The sequence below is a fragment of the Excalfactoria chinensis genome, chromosome 2, assembly GCF_039878825.1.
Source record: "Excalfactoria chinensis isolate bCotChi1 chromosome 2, bCotChi1.hap2, whole genome shotgun sequence".
Classification (NCBI taxonomy): domain Eukaryota; kingdom Metazoa; phylum Chordata; class Aves; order Galliformes; family Phasianidae; genus Excalfactoria; species Excalfactoria chinensis.
This window is the reverse complement of record NC_092826.1, coordinates 3,970,702-3,992,640: the sequence shown is the minus strand read 5'-3', so window position 1 is coordinate 3,992,640 and position 21,939 is coordinate 3,970,702. Positions and strand designations below refer to the sequence as shown.

The window sequence follows — 21,939 nt, the reverse complement described above, 5'->3', positions numbered from 1 at the left end:
ATCATGCCTACCAACCCACGTCCTTACGTGCCACCCCTACCACAGACAGTGACTCCACAACTCTGGGCAGCCTGTTCTAATATCTGACCACTCTCCCAGAGAAGAAATTTTTCCTAATATCCAACCTGAACCTCTCCTTGCAAGAATCAATCCTAAATCTTTTCAGCTCTGGTAAGCTCACCACAATAAACTAAAATGCCCAAAGTACTAAATCAGTATGATTTATACTAACAATAAGTACGATCTTTCCATCATACTTTGAAGGTCTGAATTTGCAAAGCTTTTGTGTATTGAATGTGTTACTAAAGGAAAGAAAAATGTCTGAAGCTTTTAGCAAAACAGCCAGCTTTGTCTTGATGTTGGATTTGGGCCCTTTAGAGAACACTCTTACAAACAATGAGGCAACACCTGAGAGTTTGCAAAGGAGAAACGTAATGGATTGGAATTACTACTAAAAAAAGGAAGAAAAACAGAAAAATGATTAAATCAAACTTTAAACACTATCTGTCTGCCTATAATACTGGCGTTTCCTCATCTGTTGAGCTCAAGAGTCTAATCAAGTAGCACTACATTACTTTCTACATCGCAGTTACTTTCTACATTAGGAGACAGCTGTTTAACTTTGACTGCTAAGTTATCCCTAAAAGCAACTGTATTTACTTTTTCAAAGCTAGATAAGTAATTGTAAGGATTATAGCAATTTAAGAAACATATGACATTCCAAAAATATAAAGCCATTGGCTATGAACACATTTTCTAAACAATTAGAATAAAATGGAACAAAAAGAACATCAAGTAGAGAAGTACATTATAACATCCGGCTATAACAAATTACTTTAATGATACAACACAATACCTTCACAAGACACAACTGTGGAGGATAACAGGCAATATTTGCTTATAAAACCAAACATTACAGAACTCAACAACCATAACACTTCTAGGGAAGTTTTCTGCTAGCATTTTTCTCAAAAGAAGTTTTCCTCATGTATCACAGATGCTGTTTGAGGACTGCAGTATTTATAGGCAAATTGTTTAAAAAACTGTTTTATTCCATTCAATTTTTAATTCCGAAATTTCAAAATGGATTTATATTTGATGTAACACCTTAGCGACTTACCGAGGACAACAACCTGACCTCAAAGGTAGTGGAATACATTGACACAAATGCTACGACATTAAAAATCATTAAGAAGGAAAGACAAGATCGGATTTTTGATGCTCCAAAACCAGTTCTGAAGTCTTCCAGGAGTCAGACATCACTGCTGATATTGGGAAAAGCCAAATAATCCACATCTAATCACATACAAGGGCAATGCCAAGACATGAAGCAGTCTTCCTGGCATATATTGCAGGAGAGAACAAAGCCCATACTATACATTAATAAACCAAACTCCTATCAGAAAGCTCCGGCACAGATGGCTGCAAAGTCTTTCCAAGGACCATTTACAGAAGCCAGTGATGTAATACTCACAGGCTTCTTGTAGGAACTTCTCTCTAACGCTGTCTGAGGTGCAGTTTTTACACGTTTTGATTGCTACGGCCATGGCTGGATTTTCCTGAAAGAGATTTAGAAATAACTGAAACACAGAACACATAAAATTAGGTCTAAAACTCTTATAATTATAACTGAGACACTTTGTGAGCATTTATGTCCAATTAAATCTGTTTTAAATTAGGTGAATTTGTACAAAAGTGCCGACAGAAGATGATGAAGTGTGCAGTGCTGTAAATGTTCCAGCACTACAGAAGATCAGAACAGAAGCACAGTTAAAGGGAACGAGTAGATACTCGCTTGAAAAAGCAACTTGGAAAGCCAAATAAAAAGCTTTTAGTGGCTTTTGCAGTGCAAAGACCAGCTATAATTTTGGACTGACTCAAATCCTTTACACAAAGCAGACTGCTAACAGGATACATATTAAGTCAGCTTTTCAACTGAATTCAAACTACAAAGAGAAGTAAAAGATTTTATAAATCAGCTTCACAGCCAGTTACACCAAGAGCTTAAAACTGAGTTCAACAGAACTCAAGTATCCCAAAGCAGAAACAGATCTGAGCATCTGATTGCTTATCCTCCCAACACAATAAATGAGAAAGCTCTCAGACAGCCCAAAGGAGGCCTCCCGGCTCAGGAGGAGGCTTTCATCTTATCTTCCTTTGTGTGTCTTACAAACACTCCTTTCTAAGGCACAGACAGCACCGAGAGTTGGAAGAGAGTTTCTTTCCTAGAGAAGCTCTTGGCATTCTTTCTTCACAAGGATTCAAAACACAATTTTCTTGCAAAATGGTATATATATATGTGTGTGTTTTAAGATTAAATCTCAATTTGGCAAGTGCAGAACCTGCATAATGAGCTGGAAAGCTCATGTACTGCTGGCTCTCACAAGAACATCTCTGCATTAAGTTGCAACAGAAGCTTCTCCATCCACAAGGGGCTCCATCTGCTCCCTCACAGCACATCCCCACTGCTGTATTCTGGGCTCAAGCATCACTTTGACAATTCTTAATGAACTGGAAAAGCAGGTGAAGTGTTTTAAAATGAATGCTGGTCAAGGCCTGATGAAGGATTAATGACTTCCCAAAAACTGCAGCACTGAGGAGAAGCACTTTGTGGTCTTGTGGATGAAAAGCTGGATGTAAACCAGCCTGGAAGACCAACAGTATCCTGATCTGCATCAACAGAGGGATAGCAGAAGGGAGGAGGAGGTTGTCCCCCTTTGCTTTGCCCTTGTTGAAGTTACAACTGGATTACTGCATCCAGGCCTGGAGTCTCCAAGAAAGATGTGGAGCTGTTGGAGTGGGTACAGAGAAGGACCATGAAAATGATCAGAGGGCTGGAGTGCCTCTCAGCATGAAGAAAGGCTGAGGAAGTTGGGCTTATTTAGCATGGAGAAAAAAAGGCTCTGAGGGGACCAAACAGAGGCATTCCAGTACCTAAAATGAGCTTATAAGCAAGAGGGGAACCTACTGGGAAGACAGTAATGGGACGGGGGGGGATGGCATTAATCAAAAGACTTAGATATAAGGAAGAAATTCTTTACTCAGAGGGTGGTGAGGTGATGGAACAGGCTATTAAAGGTCAGGTTGGATGAGACCCTGGGCACAGACATCTGGTGGGTGGTAACCCTACCCATGGCAGGGGAGTTGGAACTTTCTTTTTGGATAATTAGTCAGAACAGTGAGGACCCAACAACAAACTGCTAACACTTGTATAGCAAACTACGTTAAATGATTCTTCTAGCTTAATTCCATAGTAAATAAGCCTTTTAAGGCAGTTTTATTAGAATTGCTTACACATGAACAGTAAGATCCTACATGCATGCCTAACTTCTAATACAGTAATGCTATAAACACGTGCCGGTTGTGGCATTTCAGAAACATTTAATAGCAAGTAGCCTTGTAGAAGATGTGAATACTGCACAATCAGTAGAGTAAGAACCTCAGAAGTGCAGTAAACACTGATAAGTGAGACTTTCAAAATGGAATTTGAGCTGCAGAATAAGATCCCAGGCATCTCCCCCGTGCTTTCACATGAGAACTGGATACACACAAAGACAGAAAAGCTATCATGTTATTGTAAATGATTTCTTACCTGTTCTATCATTTCTTCCAGACATTTAAATTGCAGTCTATGCTTGTTTCATCAAAATTTAATGATACCTTACTATTTCCACTTTACATATTTGAGTATGTAGGCATGGTAATAATTTCATTGATAAAAGTAATTAGCAGGTTACCATTTATAGAAAGCTGAGTAGGATTATGATGACTTAATAGAATCTATTTTCTATTTTACTCTTTTTCAAGAAAAAGAATGGAGATGGACACCATTTACAGAACAGCTCCAAGAAAAGAGGTCTATCTTTGGTTCCTCCAGCACCCAATTCAATTCTTCATCTACATACACAGTGATCTTCATTTTGATCACTGAAATCTGGAAAACACATAAGCACTAGCCTGCAGTTCATGAGTGCCACTGACCTCACTGGTTTCAATGAGGTGAGTCACACAATGAGGTCTGGCTGGATCTGCATCTATTTTCTATCTTTTCCCTGAAGAAATAGCAATAACTTATACTAATATACAAGTCACAGAGCAAGAGAGAAAGATGCTTACCACAGAAATGGATGTTTTTAAAGATTACTGCCCTCTGTTATAGGCTACTGTTTTTTCAGCACAGAAGACTAAAACAACTCCTCCACATTCCAGCAGAGAAGTTAAGATTACTTGATCCAACTGGTAGCTTCTGCATTGAATGCTGAACCTTAATCCAACTCAGGTTTAACACCTCCAGGTACTATTTCAAACTTCAGAGAAGGTTCTATAGCACTGAATGCTCACTAGTGGAGTGTGGCCAGAGGTATACGTGCTTATCATGCTGGGACAAATTCAGAACTAAGAAGAACGTGCTTAAAAGCAGTGAGTTCTAATTCTAGTGCTGGCACTGGCTTTGGTTTGGGTGTGAACAGTTTTAAGTGGCATTTAGACACCTGAAAAATGAAGAATATGCTCTACATGGGGATTATTCAGATAAATAAACCACAGAATCAACGTCTGCTTGTTCTGGAAGGCACAGGAGGCACACATTTATTTCTTTTAACTCCAAAGCTTTTGTTTTTTTGCTTGTTCTTTTGTTTGAGAAGTGAAGCTTACCGGACTGATGTAAATTCCTTGATGCACATCTCCAAATTGTCCTTCACCAATGCAGCGCCCCAGTTCAATTCTCTCCCTTTGAATTTCATAATCTCTGGCTATAAGAATATAACGCACTTAAAATATCAGATCTCTGAGGAAAGGCAAAAGGAACAATCCACAAGCTACCAAACTCAAAGTCAGTCACTCCAGTGTCTCACAAATGAATAACTAAGATTAACGTACGCTGCACACCAACCTATACAAATGCTGTATACACAGTGGAAACCTCTTAAACAAAAGCTTGAATCAAAGCAATGCAAAAGGAACTGTGAACTGTAATTTCTTAAAATTTAACTATTATGCATTATTTATTTCAATGCAATAGACATAATTAAACCTTTCTTGCTATTAAAAGGCAAAACGTGAATAGCCTAGGATAATAGAGATGATAATAAACACAGCCCTAGCTCACATGCTTTTATGAGTTTAAGAGAAGTCCACTATGTGGTATTTTAGATCTTGGAACCATCAAATAAGCCAGGAGAATTTTTAAAGAGGTAACTGCAAGAAAACAAATACAGAAACAAAGAGCATGGCAAACGAAGGCAGAATGAAAGAGCCAAATTTTGAGTGCGCTACACCTCCATCAGTCTGTAATTGAAGTAAAATTGATAGAACGCACTGCAGCTTATGCAATTTTATTAACTTCACTGCCAGCAGACTGAGAGTTTTTCTGATGAAAATGCCTCGGCATTTTGGCAAAAATATTTAAGCAATTGCAAGCGAATGACTTCATTTGCAATTTAATTTCTAGCAGACACGGAAAAATATTTCTGGAACAGCAGAAAAGCATGTACCGTATTATATGTTTTCACCTCTACTGCTATTATTCGGAGAAAAATATAAGCTACCAGCTTAGGACTTAAGGATTGATTTTCTTTTTACACTTCATTAATACTACAGAAATAATGTAGTCTAGAGATGGATAACGCTGTGATAAATGCCCTTTTCATTTCTTGCTTTAAGTACTGCACTTTCCTCTTTAAAATCCCAAAGCTAGTTGGTTTAACTATAGATACATAATGTTTATTAAATGAAAGTGAATAGGAAAAATTCCACATCATTCCAAACTGCAAGCATACAAGGATGGGTAAAGGATCTCCTGTTACCTTCATCTATTCCATAGCTTTCTGCAGTGCAATTAAGAGAAAGATCAAATGCTTACTTAGAGCTTCTTAAAATCAAGTCAAGGACAAACATTTATTTTTTAACATTAAATAAAAGAAGAACTATACAGATGTAATTTTAAACTTTACATTGGCAAAAGTCACAGGTCTGTTCTTGTGATCTGAACTGCCCCAGCCCTGGGAGAGCTGAACACTTGAACCCACTTCAGTGCAGCACAAGCACTTAATGCTGGTGTCAACAGCCCATCCCGCGGGCTTTGAACTGAAGGCATAAACTGAAGTGATCAGAGTCATCCAGTGCTGGACCACAAGTAATTAGCTCAGTGGAAATTTAAAAGAAAAGATTACAAAATAATTAAGACAATCACACAGAGCTAATATGCTAAAAAAGAATTAAAGGATTTAGGCTATCATAGCGCTTTTTTTGATCCTGCAACTGTTTCAATGGAATTACATAATAACTTACTGCAAGACGTTCAAAGCACATGGTTTATTTCTAGAAAACATATATTCTTGCTTTCCAAATATTTTCCGCAGTAGCGTATTATGCAATAAACACCAAAGTGGTTACAAAACCCTTCTGTCCCATGAAAACCTGAAGAAATCCCTACACAGTCACTATTCTCCAGCAGAAGATGGTATCAGCTCAGCACCATCCTCCCCTGTCACACCAAACCAACCTGGCATTTCTGTAGGCGTTCTTTAAAAGCAGACAGAACCAACTGCCTAATGCTACAGAAATCCCAGGCTGTCACAATACCCCTGTGGGTTGCAGATGAAAATTAAAATCAGCATGCGGACTTCTATGTGAAATTAGCTGATTCTGACAGATTAAGATGGTATCCTAACCCAAATATTCCATGAGAAGATCCTGACAGTGGCCAATGCATGATTTTTTTTCTTATTTCAAAGATGAAGACTCAGAAGAACTTTGTGTTTTTGTTTTTGCTCCCCAAGTCTTTCATTTTGAATAAAGCTGCATGTGGTACGGATGACTTTGCTCTGGAGAACAGCATGTGTGACACAGAGCAAGGATCGAGGATGGGATATGGTTATAGAGCAGTATCCAAAAGCATTCCTAATTCCTTGCCTTCACGACAGAAATCTTACTCAATCTTTATACACTGTGTTCAGCATCACAGTAAAAAATAAACCTCCATTTTATGACATTTTGAGACATAAAAGGGAGCTCACAGTGAGGTCACTGATGACACCAAAAGCTATGACAGAACTTTGTTTCATAACCTGAACTTAACAGAAGAGTGAAGCTAGGAATCTTTCAAACATCATCGAGCAATATGTGCACAAAGAACATATCCTTAAGGCTGAAATGTAAGATTCAGTCCCAAAGAAGCTGCTGGGTAGAAAAGTTCCAGTTAACGTACTTACTTGATGGCATGGTATAAGTATCTTCTTCATCTATAATCTCTGCATAGTCATCTGTTTCTGTAAAGGGAGGAATTAAAGAGTTTCGGGAAAAGCAGATGAAAACACTTCACCAAAACAGTATCTCCAACATATCAAAGCTGATAAGTCACAATCCCCCACTTCAGCAGCGCTGGGACACATTTACAATAGCGTGAATAAAACTTGCTCATGCATAATTTATGGCATGATAATGACCCCAAGTGCCAATTATGCTACGTCACATCGATGCATTCAACAAGGAATAAAAGGAAGTTTCATTTGTATTCAGAAAAGCTTAAGTTCTCTAAGTGGATCCAATCTAAACCCTCGACTTCAAAAGAAAATCCTTTTAAGAGCAAAATCAACCACAGGGAAAAAAAAAAAGCAAAACAACACAAAACATTATTAATGGGTTTAATCGTTTCATCTCCAATAAAGTGCGAACAATAGTTTGCTAATATTTATGCCAAACAAGGAAAACAGATGGTAAAGATGTCCACTTACTGTCAGCACAGCAAGGTGGGTAATTTTCTGTACTATTTCCTAAAGCAAACAGATCTTTTTTTCTTGTACTACTCTAAGTTATGTTTAGTAGAAATTTCCTACCAGACTTGCTGCCTCAAATTGGTGTCCTTACAGAACAGCCAGCTTTCAAAGCCTTCAGAAAAACAACAGCTTCTTTCTTCCTCTGTTTAAAACTTCTGGCTTTTGTACCATCAGTTCTCACGACAGTGTAACTGGTGGCACATCCTGCCCTACCTGTGGCTCCTTCTGTTGCTCTGAAGAGCTTCCAGGTCATGCAAGTCATTTCCTAACGGTGAGTAATTCTCCCAGGGTTTACAAAACCAGTTCGCAACAGTGAAATAATCAGTCCCTGCCAGGCTGTTAAATTCTATTCACCAACTTTAACTGCATAAAGGTTCTCAAAATTGAGTCATTTCAAGTCCAATATGAGGTTTTAACAGCCGTTTTCAGTTGATTACATATTGGGCTGCCTCTGAAAGGCACAATTCAATTCTTCTGCTCTGGATCATACGTACAATCCTACAAGCTCCTCTGCATTAATTCTACAGCTGTGCTTTCTGAACAGTGAATAGGGCAAAGCAAAGGCTGGGATGATCCCCTTTTGGTGGCAGCCCTCAGTTCAAACCAAGCCAACTCTGAAAGCAGAGCAAGGCTCCTAAATATTATACAGGTACATAAACAAGAACCAATTTTCAAACAAAGTCAATATACAGCAAATAGAAAACTTAAGGTTACCTACAGCATTTGAAGCTCAACACACTTTAGCAATTAAATATAGATTTATGGTCCTAACTTCAGAGTACTAACACAAAATTAAAGCTTTTTTTTTTCTTCCAAACCCCTGTAGGAATATCCAGTCTTGTAAAAACAGCAAATGTTACGTGTAGGAATATCCAGTCTTGTCAAAACAGCAAATGTTACGCTATTTAAATTTGTGTTTGGCAATTTCTGTTTAGGACACACAGCAAAACAGAATCACCTAACCAAAATCCAATGAATTATAAAGACAATGCACAAGAACAGGTAGCGCACTCAGGGGCGCTGATCATAGAATGGCCTGGGTTAAAAAGGACCACAATGATCATCCAGTTTCAACCCCCCTGCTATGTGCAGGGTCACCAACCACCAGACCAGGCTGCCCAGAGTCACATCCAGCCTGGCCTTGAATGCCTCCAGGGATGGGGCATCTACAGACTCCTTGGGCAACCTGTTCCAGAGCGTCACCACCCTCTAAATCTCTCATCTCTAATCTCTTGGTATGTTTTTACTACTAGTAAAACAAACTGAAGTTTTAACAGCAAGGTAAAGTCTAGGCTCACTTGAAAAGTAAGCAAACATCTGAAAGAAAACATGAGTGTTACATCACTGTTATGAGGATAATCACTGCTTCTTTATAATATTTCTTAGAATATTTTTAACTTTTGTTAGGTGAGATATACGTCAGCGTTACAAGCTGTTATTTGAGGATGATACCAAAGAGTTTTTCCCATCTGTTTAAACAAAGATGGACTGAATGAAAGGTATTATAAACAACTTCAAGAAGAATTTAAGGAGTCTCGATAGAAAAGTGGCATCACGCTGTTCTTTGGAAAACTAAATCATTTGTCATGCCAGTTCATGGAACAGTGCTTATGAATGTGACAAATGACTTGGTTTGTTCACCTCCCTACTGTAATTTAATGAAGTTCATTCATAAGCATCATCGTAACGCTGTAGAGCACTGCATGGTTTTTAAGACATTGCTCAGACCTGTCCTGAAACTAAAACAGTCCTCAGAGCCAATCTAAATAAATAAAATGTTTCCAATTAACTACATAAATATTTCCTGTTACAAATTTAACACTTCGGAGAGGAACATATAATGAGAATGCAGAAAGTAATTCCTATACACATTTGGCATCGTTTCTAGGAATTAGAGGAAATAAATCATTTGAGGCATTAACAGTGACTTGGAGTGCTCTCTACAAGAGATAACCAACCTCCATAACCCACGGACAGAGCCACATTTTAAGAGACTACTCAAGTCAGCTAAGACTGAGACGACATCTACTCAGGGATATCAATGCCAGGCCCACTTAGGCAAGGCTTTGTAGGCTCTTTATGGAGAAGGACATGCTGTAGGACATGCATTCCCCAGAGCAGAACTCTCACAGCAAAGCAGGGATTCCAATAAGAAACCCGTCCGTAGGTATCTGCAAATCAATTTCTGAATTGATGACTGAAAAAGTGCCCTTCGAGTTGTTAAGAAATTGAACAAAACAGAGATAATACTATCTTAATACTTTATATTACATCAGAAAGAGAGAAAGGAGGTGTGAATTTATATCCACCTCTCACAGTTTATTCAGGGGAAGGCCACAAAACATCATTTATTTTGATCATTCTTCTTTTTATCGTCTTCCTTTGCAAATTAAAGAACATAAAAAGCAGTCCCTCCTCTTTATAAGAATCAAGACACAGACACCACCAGCAGTATCAGATTGACTTTTTTTTCCAGTATCCCATAGTGGACTATCAATGACTTCAAAGCTTCCCCTCAGCAGACTCATTTCCCATGCTGTATAGCAGCCACTGAACACATCCACTGGCCAAAGCAAGCATGTGATGTAGTCATTTAAATCAAACTGAATGGACAGTCTTGAAAACCTACGAGCTTTCTTTGCATCATGCCAGAACTCCCCCATTGCAAACACATGCAATACCACATCCCTGCGTGTTTGAAACAGATTTCCCCTTTTCAATTCCAGTTTAGCAGAAAGCACTGGTAGCACAGCCTGTAAAGTACAATATTCATTGGCTAATGTCCAAGACAGACTGCTTTTTTTCATACTAAAATATGTATAAAATCGATTACTGTAATATGCGTTAACTGCTATATGGATGTACAAATTGCATATTGCACGTTAGTAACACACAGACTAGAAAGCATATTACCGTCCCCACTAATTTCATCTGCAGATCCAGGTGGCATGCAAGGAGAGAGAAAAACAGGGGGAGAGAGAAGGGACAGAGAAAGGGAGGGGAAAATATACTATTAAATTCATGAGTAATCCAAAAGTATTCAGATTGCAGTTATCTTATATACCTGACTCAAGAGAAACCAGAAAAGTAGCGGAATTTAAGACTTCTCACCTAAAACCCAAGGGACAAAGATACGTTCTGAGAGGCTTGTGTGATGAAACAGACTTAATGACTTTTAAACACAACATTACAAAATATTGAATGTGGAAGTGGAACTAGTTTTTTTTAATGCATAATACCAAATCCTGTTGTTCTTTAATCCTTTGCTACTGAATGGATCTCCTACAGCCAGATGGGTTGTTCCAATTTGGCTCAGGCATGTACACATGTCATCTTTGATAACTAGAGTTGGGGCTGACTATTCTGAAAGGAAACACAATCCTGTGCTATCACAAAAACACGAGTAAGAAATGGAACAATCTAAGCATTAATCGTACACAGCATACTAGTTATAGTGAGCAACTCCACAGGAAAGCTGTTCAATGAGCACCACAGCCTGAATTTCTGCAATGGCCCCATTCCACGCCAATAACTACAGCACAAGCTGATGCATTTTAGATATTACTTATTGAAAAACTGCATGTTAATACTGTAAAATTAATGCACCTGTTACTCCAATTCTTCTTGCCCCTAACAAAGCCAAACTGGTCCAGAACAAGAGCTGAACCAGCACGAAGCCACAAGCATCACTGTATTCAATGTTTAATTAAAAGTGATCCCAGTTGATGCTTACTGTTGCTATTCTACTTCATTCATGAGCATGCTGTATCAGGGGTCCAAGAATGAAGTCAAAATCCATGAACAAAAAACCCGCCAAGAGTATACATGGCCAGAATAGATACAGAAATGAAAACATTAGTGCTTGTAATTGCAGTATATGATGCTTAAAACAAAGCCTCTCATTAAAACGTGGACCAGCAAGTTTGTGACGCTGCATGAAGATCCAATTCGATAGAGTGTAGGGGTAGCAGAAATTTAATGAGATTATTCTTGGAACTCTGTTTACCTGAGCCTGAAGTAGTAAAAAAACAAACAAACATTAACTGAGTTAGTATTTCAGCTTTTGGGTTAATAAGGCAGCCTATACAAAGAGCAGTGCAGTACCCTTAGGTGGCGGCTCATGGGAACAGAAGACGAAAGGGAGAAAGCGTCTAGCTTTCTTTACTTTATGCTGAGAGTGATTGACTCCTTTACAAAGAGGCAAGAAAAGGAAAGAGAAAAACAAATTATTTAGAAATAAAAGAATAAGAGGCTGGAGAGAACATTTACAGCGAACGAACATAAAAGTAAAGGTTTACATTACAGTTCTGTACATGCAAAATGGATATACAAATGTATTTGAAACTCTGAAGTACAATCACTTTCCTTCAAAATATTTTCAATAGCAATAAGTTATTCTCATTTCACCTTTTAAAAGTGAAACTAGATTCTGTTAAGAAGCTGGCTTTGGCCAACTACCTAAACCACCCATTCACAATGCAGGGCTACCGTCCATCCCAGAAGCACAACCCACTTTTGTAAGCTCCCCACTTTAGCTTGACTAGAACATGCTATGCTAAAACTCTAAGTGATGTGGGCAGACTGAAACACATAATACTGACTTCCCAGACCCGGAGAAAAGAACTTAATATGAAACAATTATTTCACATATCACAGCTACACAGAATAAGGAAAAAAGCACTGTTTCTCTACTCCACTGAAATACAACACTGCATTTCATTAGCAAAGTGCTTAGCAGGAAGAAAGAGATTTCTAAGCAGGAGAGAGCACAAGAAAACCACGACTGACTTTACAAGGTGAGAAAGAAGGAAACAGGATGATACTAGGAATCTGAGTATAGCTGCTCCTCTTGTTTCTCATCATCTGTTCACTCCTCTCTGCTTTCACCTCTTCCCTCTCTCCCCTCAGGAAACGGGAGATGCAATGCAAGATGTGCATCAAGCAAAGCACTCCCACCCAGCTGCTGAAACTCCCTTTCAAAATCAAGGAGTGAAGTCCAGCTGCCTTGACTGACACAGGCTGCAGGAAGAACCGAGAGCCCAAGCAGGAGCAGCATGCTGGCCTAACACCACAGCAGCAGGATGGAGGAGTCTGGAAACTCATGAAGTACCAAAGGAGCCATATTTATGCAAAAGCACTGTCTTACACTCCTTTTTTTTCCTGACCAGAGTTTGAGGGATGATGAGAGAGAGCTGCGTTAAGTGTGTTAAATCTGGAGGGTACAATGTTGAATTTTATGCGTGCAAATCTAATGGATAACTTCCTACAACATAGAATCCCCGCTTTGCTAAGATAGTTAAAGGTGAAACACATGGGTATGATTTATTATTGTACCCAAAACATCACTTTAAGAACTGCCAGGGTGATTCATCAACTGTGAAAACTTATGTGCCACTGAAAGTGACAGAACATCAATCAATATTAAACACTGAAGGAGATGCAAAGAGGGCAAACTTACAAGTTAGTTCCCAGTATTTATGTGAGTGAACACATTAATGGAATCGTGGGGATCTATTTTCCTCATATCACATGTTCTAATACAAGGCTGAGGTAACGTTCATAATAAAGCTTCAAACACAGTGCAAACAGAAAGAAGACCTACAGCTGTTTTTAGAGACATCTGAAAAAGTATTGAAATAAGAATAAAGGCATACAATACGCTGCAGTGAAACAGAAGAACAGGTATAAAGTGACTGGAAGCAATGCAAGCTATCTGAAAGGGAAGAGATGCTTCAACTCTTGACCTGCCCACTCGAATTCAAGCCTGAAATGCTGCAGCGCTGCTACTCTTATCCAGACACATGGGAAGCAGAAGCTGGCTGAAACCCGACCCACCTTTTTCATAAGAAGCAATCATCAAAATGAAACGGTCTTTTAATTCAGCACATCCTGACGACTGATGATACTCAGACCAACTTGTCTTCTGCATTTCACATGTTGTCTGTGACTCATTGTTTATCGTTTGTGCCACTGTTCTGCTAGCCTAAATGAAGAATGCTTTGCCTTAAAATTACTGCATCTGTAGGTTAGCTACAGAAGTTGTTCCTCTTGGTAGAATCAATTCTAAGTTCAAAAAAGAATGTGCAACTCTTTGTCAGGAGCCTAGAAAACACCTGTTTGAAATGAATTCTACTTTGATTTACACTGACTTCCAGCCAGTGATGTGCTGGTTTCTACCTAAACACCCACAAAGCTCTGAAATGCTGCTGAAAACAGAACTCACAGGATCCCTTTTGTTTTGTTTAGAGCCTCTCCCAGATATTAAACACCCATAAAGTAATTGCATACCAAAAGTCCATACTGCTTCCTATCTTACAAGGGACGCTATGATGCTAGAGGGCAGTTGCTCCTGGAGCTTCTTATCCAAACAGTGTGAGCAGAGAATGGAAGGCTGGAGAAGGTAACATCCCTTTCTACTTTAGTATATATTCCTGAATCAGTTTTGGGGGAAAAAGAAACAAACATGGGGAATAAAAATCTGTGGAAGGAATAAATACAGTTGTTTTCAAGCCCTGAAATGAAGTGGGGACTGTGCAGCGGAAATACAAGCAAACATGCTTATACATAAACAACAATAACCAAATGTAAAAATGCATAGAACATCTCTTCAGTCACACTACAGAAGTGTCTGCTTATATTAAAGAAAATGGATGGCAAAGGAGGAGTGCGGGAGGGGGAAGAGCATTAAACAATGATGGAGAGTGTTGAAATCAATGCAGCACATTCCCAGGCACTGACAGAGAGCTCATCACAGTTCATTCTGGTCTCACTGTGCATGAAAAGAAGCATTTTAGTGAGTTGAAAATACAAAGAGATAACACCTGCCTAGTCAACTGTGATGAGAAGCCTAACACTGTAATTTATCATCATTAGGGGCATTTTAAAGCGTATTATCTTATTAATAATCAGAATAGCTGGGTGAGTTACGCAAGTACCTCCTTTTTGGAGACTAATGACTTGCCAAAGGTTTATAAGGGTAATCTGCCAAAAAAAACAAACCTGGGGCTCAAATGCTTCTCAGTCCTGTGGCCACGCAGCAGAGCTACAGCTGTACAGACTTTATATTCCTCTAATGACTTGATAATTAGAATGTGTAACTACGCAATTTATGCTCACAGTGCCAGTCCTAAGAAAAACGAGCTGTCAAACATGACATAATTGAGCCAACAGACAGAAGTCATAAGCAGTCAAGATAACGGTTTTTTATCTTAATGAATTGCGTACAATTTTCAACAGTGTCTTTTTGTATTGATAAAAAGAGCATGATTCCAAAACTATCTGCTTTACAACCTTGGGCAAAAACACCTTTTTACCCTTCCAACCTTATTGAAAAGTAACTAGGAAATGTTAAGTCCTAGACAAGAAACTCTTTCAGAAGTGAGCACAGTGCAGACTTTCATTTTTAGTACAGGATTATGAGACAGGGCACGCACGGAGCTTTGAAAGTAGAAGTGATTCAACAGAATCACATCTGTCTTTCCATCCTTGCTCACAGCATTGCTCGTGATTAGCCCTCATCATGAACAGACTTTCTGGTCACCTGGTACGCTGTATTAAGAACATCCGTAATTGCTTTGATAGTGAAATCAAGTGAATATACTTGGTGTTTTTTTGTCTGCTGTTTGTTGTGCTCTGAGAGTTGTTTCGTATTGCTCCAAGTAACCAACGGGAAGTCTGCCTCCTCACTGAACTGCACCGTACTCTGCCTCTATGCCTATTTCCTTCATAAGAGTATATTTAATTCATTTAAATATCAGCCAAATTAAAGGACTAAAGTGACAACTACTTCAAACTCAGCATCTCATAAATTACCCCTTAAGGAAGAGCTATCTTCTGTATGTCATTTCACTGCCACAATCCAGACTTAACCATGGTAAGTGATTTAAGTGGAATGACATTATAGTAGGACTCTGTGATTTTAAGGTAGAAACAGGAAGCTGGCAAAGAAACCTCTGCTTCAGGATGCTAAAATCCTGAAACTTCTACTATAAAGCTCTCTCTAGAAGACCCAGTTTCTCCTACACAGAGCATCAGCAGCACAACTATTAAGACACGCCATGGCACGATCTACAGCTACTCCTTTCAACTTCAGTTTTAAAATGCAATTTGTGCTAAGAACAGCCATGTCAACTATGGAACAGGACAAACAAATTTCTTTTTCAGTTACGTATTTCCCTAATAAAGGGTCTGACCAAGAATCTGTTGCTTAGATGGCTTAAAGCAGCTTGATTGCCTTAACATCTGACTCAGTTTCATCTGGGATTAAATTATTATCTTCAGAGTGTCTGGTATAACGCTACGTTTTGGTTCTACAAGAAAAGCAAATGTTGATAACACATCAGTGTTCACAGCTGCTGCTACGCAGCGTTGTACAGAGCCAAAGCCATTCCCAAAGAAGGACCCAAGGAGATGGGAGGGAACAGAATTAGGACAGCTGACCTAAACTGGCCAAAGGGGTATTCCATACCATATGACATCATGTGGAATGAGTTTTGATGGGGGTGGGGGTTCATCTCTTGCTCTCTTCTGCTGCTTAGAGGGCTAGCTGGGCATTGGTTGGGGTAAGCAACTGCTTCTGCAGTGTTCTTGTTATATAATTAGAGACATATACTTATAATATGTAATTGACAGAGTCAGATATTCTTTTTGAAAGTATGTACGTGAGGAAATATGCACATGGCCTTACTAAGGCTAATGGCTGCTACTTCAAAACTAACTGCTGAACGAAGTAAATTTCTATAGACTAGAGCAGAGCATTTTAATAAGATGCCCCCAAACAAAACAGCAAGAAACCTGGTCAATAAAATCACAGTAAAGTGCTACGCTCCATCTTACAAATTAGATGTACTACCTCCACACAGTAAATAATTTAGCCTTACTGTTTCTTATGTGTGCCCTCTTGGCCAAGCAGTAAGAATGCTTTCCTAATGTACAAGACAGAAGTAGATGGAAATACAAGGTGGAACCACCCAACTACAAACTACAACACTTCTCACGAGTCAGTAATTTTAACAGAAACACCACATATAGGCCAAAGAAATCCAAAATGCAACTCATATTTAACTGGGTTTTTAACTTATATATAAACATGCAGACAAATGTAAAATCACTATTATGATTCAAGAACCTCTTACTTGCACACAACAAAAGACAATGACTGTTATAAGAAGTATTAAAGAGGTAAGACAGGACAGAGAAAGCCAAAGTGAAACCTGGCTCAGTGACACACGGCCATTGGGGAACATTCCTTGGCTCCCAGGTTCAGCAATTTGCTGCTTGAGATTCCTGGAACCAGCTTCACCCTTCACTAGTTTGAAAAGGTCTTTATTTAAAGCTAAAAATATGTATTTATAAACCTTCAGTCTCTGTATGCCTTGGAATATTGAAAGGCTTGGAAAGAACAGGTTTTCATTTCACTAGACCAGAAAGACTTCAAGGTGGATTAATACATAATTCAAACAGCAAGACAAGACGTCTTTCATTAATAAGCTCATTTTCAACCCTGTAAAACTTCAAATGCCTGCACTTTTAGACCACCAAATCATGTTCCACATCAGCATTCCGCTATTGCTTGGTTCCAAATTGTGGTAGGGAACTCACTTAGAAATTTTCCTTTAGAAGTAAGGGCATAAGTGCCATAAATACGTCTGACTGCTGGACTCTCCTTCAGAATAACTTGTTTATGATTTTTACTATTTAGTGTTAGCACTGGGAGAGGTCTAAATAAAGAACAGCAATCTCACTGCAACAAAGAGCTGAGCTAATTTATGGTTTAAACTGTCAAAGGCACGAATGATATTACAGCTGTCAGAAAGTCACAAAAGATCGTCTTATTTGAAGTCCTTAGCTCTGAGGCATCTAAATGTCACCAGAGAAAAGCTCTTATTCTCCAAACCAAGATAGCATCATCCACAGCTGGCTTTGCACTGGATGCTGTCAGCTGTCAGACTCTGCTGACCTGTAACTCTCGGGTTAGCTGAACATAATGTACATCTGTTGCCTCTGTTGTTCCGTATGATGTATCAGTTACATGTGACAACAGGAGGGGGACTTCTTCACGTCTTCATGAAGCACTGCCTCGTTCATAACAAGTGGATTCCTTAGGGTACACTGCAATTCCCAAGGAGAAATTGCTATCACTCAACTTTAGGGCTTCAATTCAATATCTTGACATCCATGGCATACTTAAAAGTAACACGGGGGCAAAATGGAACCAAAACAGAAACAACAAAAAGAGGATTTCAGTATTCTCTGTGCCTTTCTTGAGAAGAACAAACCCTTGAGACTGAATGATAAATGCAGTCGTTTTAATCATTCCAGTATTATGTCAGTGTTTCCAATGGTTTGAAACTCGGTATAGGACACAAACACAATGATTTCACCGTGGAAAGATAAAAAACCTTACTACAAAAGAAAAATACATTATTGGTTTTGATTTTGGTACTAGAAAGAAAGACAAGTGCAGATGCTGGTTTTAATTGACTGTTTTGCTTCTGTCATTATGAGCCAGCTTTGCACTCTGCAGCTTCTTTGATATTCACCTCCTGCATTTTGCTAGATGCTACCCTCTAACCCTGGCTCTGCAGCAAAGCTCCCGTTTGACTACCAGTCACCTGCATGCAATGCCCTACACAGCAGAGGTATGTGGTTTCACAGCTAACTTCCCCTACATTAACATCAAAGCACTACTTCAAAAGAGCAGAGGAGAATGAAAAGAGAGAACATGCTTATAATGCTTCGTGCTCATCTCCCTCGGTGTCCTAAACCTGGCTTGGTCAGTTGCTGTTTGACTCAGAGGTAGCATTAACCAATGAAGATCTGTTATACCTCTGCAGCTTGATAAATATTTTAATCCCAGATCTTCTCCCCTATCCTCTTGCCGAAGGTCTAAATATTGGCTTCTTATGGCAGCAGTGAATCTTAAACACCTTTAGAAAAGCTAAAGCATAGGGATGGGAATCTGAAAAGTAGGAAATGAATCAAGCGTCTACGTATCGTTTCTCCTCCATTTCCTAAGTATGTGCCACTAAATGGCCACAAAAACGTTCCAGTGGAGCTGCAGCCTTCCTGTAAGTTAAGGATGGCAATTACGCAGGGTGACAGTAATGGTTGTTGAGGTCTGTGGCCAAACGCTACAAATCTATATGGACATACCGCAATCTTAGTAACACTTCCACACTGCAAATCTCCTTTATAGATAGTATGTATAAGTACTTAACAATGCATTTTCTACTAAGACATTGAATCAATCCTTCAACTGAATTTGTTGGGAGCCTGTACAATAAAAACGTTCTCTCTGGAGGATGTGAACTTAAAAACAAAACATAGTAACTAACAGAAATGTTAGAAGCCTGCAAGCTATATAAACAACACATACTACTTTACATGCTCATCCTTCAATTAGCTTGTGGTTGTCAACAGCGAAAATTAAAGTGCTTTGATCTAAATGGCAGCTACAAGAAATTAGCCATTAAGTTTCTTCTTTCAGAAGTGATGATTGATACTTAATGGCTTATTTTCACTTTTTCAAAGCTACTCCCTCATAGTTAAGTTACTCTCAGGTAATCTAAGATGGATAGCTAAGGTGACGAGTGGCCTAAGTGGAAATACTGACAGTCAGCCTTGCCTTCACGTATCCTTCCCCTGCTTCCCCACACAGACGTGGCTGTTCTCACAAGCAACACCACACAGAAGGATAGCTGGAAAAGTTTCTCCTTATGAATCCTATTGCAAAGTCAACACAGCTACGGCCTTGGGAAAATCAACAGCCACGGAGCAAGAAGCGAGCTAACTGTGAGCAAAAATCTGTCTAAACATCTGCTAGCTGTAAAAATAAACTTGCACTTTTTTCAGAGCCTTACCTGATACAGAGACTGTGTGCGACCTTACTCCTTGCTTCTCATTGTTGGCCAGCCTGTAAAACAGAGGTTTGAATCGCTGAATGCTGTACATTCTTCACGGTCACATACACTGTGAATTCATCCTAACAGGGCACCTACTGTAATTAGCAGGGCCGATCCATTTTCCACAGTGACACATTTTGAGGGGGAGAAAAGTCAGGAAGGAATCTACCACTTTAAACCCAGCTGGGGGAGTGAGAGAGGAGAAAATGAGCTACCATTTTAATTAGAAAGCAACCTGGCAACAGCAGAACAAACCTCAAGAAAAGCAAGAGAAACAAAAGTGCTTTTAAAGCTTTAAAGTTAAGCAGTGCAAGTCTAAATATTGCCACCGTGCACAATTTGACGGTCTTCCAACTTTCTGTGTTCAATACTGCAAACAGAAATTATGAATTGAGTTTCTGTCTGCAAGCTGATTTATTTTTATGGAGCAATTTTACATTGATTTGCCTACCACGTAAAATGAAGAAAAGCAATTACGATTAAATTTCTTTTTAGCTATAAAAGTTTATTACTAACGAAGTTCAATGAATTCTTCCAGTAACTTATTCCACGTACATGCGTGTATACAACCATAGTTCTAATGTTATAAGAGGGGTGCAGCAATTGATGCACTGAGAAATTTCATCTGCCAAAGGCAAACCTTTCCAGATGGTGCTGGCCAGTACTTTAATACGCTTGACAAAAGACCGTTCCCCTGCTGTCAGCTGAACAGCACGTGGTGCTCTGGTTGAAACAGACTCAACAGTACAACATCAGTTTTGATCAGCTGTCCCAAAAATGGGAAGAAGTTTCTACTTCAAACTGTACTTTATCCTGGAAGTGTAAATTCTGTAATTAAAAGGTTATTCTGCTTTTCTGTTCATTTCAGTAAAAGTTTTCATCTCCTATGCGAGCGCACACTGGTTACCAATCTTACTGCTTCTTGCCTTGACTTTCATTTGCTTTTCCTCCCTGTATTTTATCTCCTTCTGCACTGTAAGCAATCTACCACCTGGCTAGTGAGGGCTGCAGCAGGACCTGTGTAGTGTATCCAAGTGGCCTTTTTCTTGCTGAATCAGGAATAGATCATGTTCCATACTGCATTCAGTGGCTTAAAAAGTAATAACAAAAATGGCAGGCTCACTCTAGGATTTAAAGAAGAAACAGAATGAGGTGGCTGGATCAGAGCAGTTCGTGATCCCCAAAAGGAAAAACAAAGACGATACAATAAACTGCTGAATTTCTTACAGCCTTTCAACCATTATCTCTGGTTACTAGATACTGCTTGATACAGTTCAGGGAAAACAGACTCATTAGATGCAAGTACCTCAGATAAAGTGTCACCTTTAAACCACTCGGAGAAAAAGAAACCAGATCTATTTGCCAGGTATAGATTAAGATTTTTAACACATTTATAATTATTGTTGCATATGAATTTTGATATGTTACTACATTCAAAAAAAAAGGAGATTAAAAACTGTTTGCTCTATGAGCGCTACTCTTTATCACACTTGAACCTGGAGATTCCAACTCAGACTGACCCCATTATGGAAATATAATGTGAAAAAAAGATTTATAATAATAAGACAATTTCTGTATTTTGCATAAGCCGTGAGGCAAACAAGTAGGAAAACCAACATTGCAGACAGACCTAGAGGGAGGCTGAGGTGACAACGCACAGACTGCAACGCATCATTCCTGCAATTAAATCTACTCATGGATTCAAAATAAATAGCCTGAATCCCAGTCAAGCTTTTTCCAAAACACCCGACTTCAGTTACTGTCAAGTACAATTGATGCATTACACTTTTTCTTCCCTCAAATTTTATTTGTGGTATCTTTATAGCTTAATGCTGCTGTCAGTCATTTATGCCCCATGGTTCTAAGTGACTGCCTGCTATTTGTCCTAGGATCCAAAGGCAACAATAGAAATCAAGCATGTATAAAAAGTGCCAAGTGTCACTTAAACAAAACTATTTTTGAACTACATATATGTAAAAAGAAAGTATTAAAACTCACTTTGGTATCGATGGTAAAGCTCTTTCACCTTCTGTGTAAAGAAGAAGAAAACAGAATTAAAAATCACATTTCAGTCTCCAAATGACCTCTCTCAATGTCCAATATATACAAGGCTGAAACAGTAATCATCACAATCTTCTAAGGAAACCGTGTTGACTCATAAGACCATTCAATACTTAGAACACCAACACAGCTCCCTCCAACCAGCAATGCACACATTCTGGTAAAGTCTTATCTGAGAATAATTAAGGATACAGAATGTG

The 21,939-nt window shown here is 38.9% G+C and overlaps 1 protein-coding gene across 9 annotated transcripts in view; it reads right to left on the bottom strand.

Annotated features, from left to right (window-relative positions):
• The window catches only part of PTK2 (protein tyrosine kinase 2), a 175,874-nt gene that overhangs the window by 36,601 nt on the left and 117,334 nt on the right, over window positions 1-21,939 (bottom strand). For 3 of the 9 annotated variants that reach the window (XM_072328191.1, XM_072328190.1, XM_072328185.1), the window contains 7 exons: window positions 21,677-21,707; window positions 19,637-19,689; window positions 10,689-10,706; window positions 7,212-7,268; window positions 5,805-5,825; window positions 4,654-4,751; window positions 1,475-1,559 (listed from right to left, as the gene is read on the bottom strand). In XM_072328191.1, coding sequence (XP_072184292.1) covers window positions 1,475-1,559; window positions 4,654-4,751; window positions 5,805-5,825; window positions 7,212-7,268; window positions 10,689-10,706; window positions 19,637-19,689; window positions 21,677-21,707 — 363 coding nt within the window. Of the gene's footprint in view, window positions 1-1,474; window positions 1,560-4,653; window positions 4,752-5,804; window positions 5,826-7,211; window positions 7,269-10,688; window positions 10,707-11,879; window positions 11,964-19,636; window positions 19,690-21,676; window positions 21,708-21,939 lie in introns of all 9 variants that reach the window. The other 6 variants (XM_072328193.1, XM_072328192.1, XM_072328188.1 and 3 more) reach the window with 4 other exon arrangements.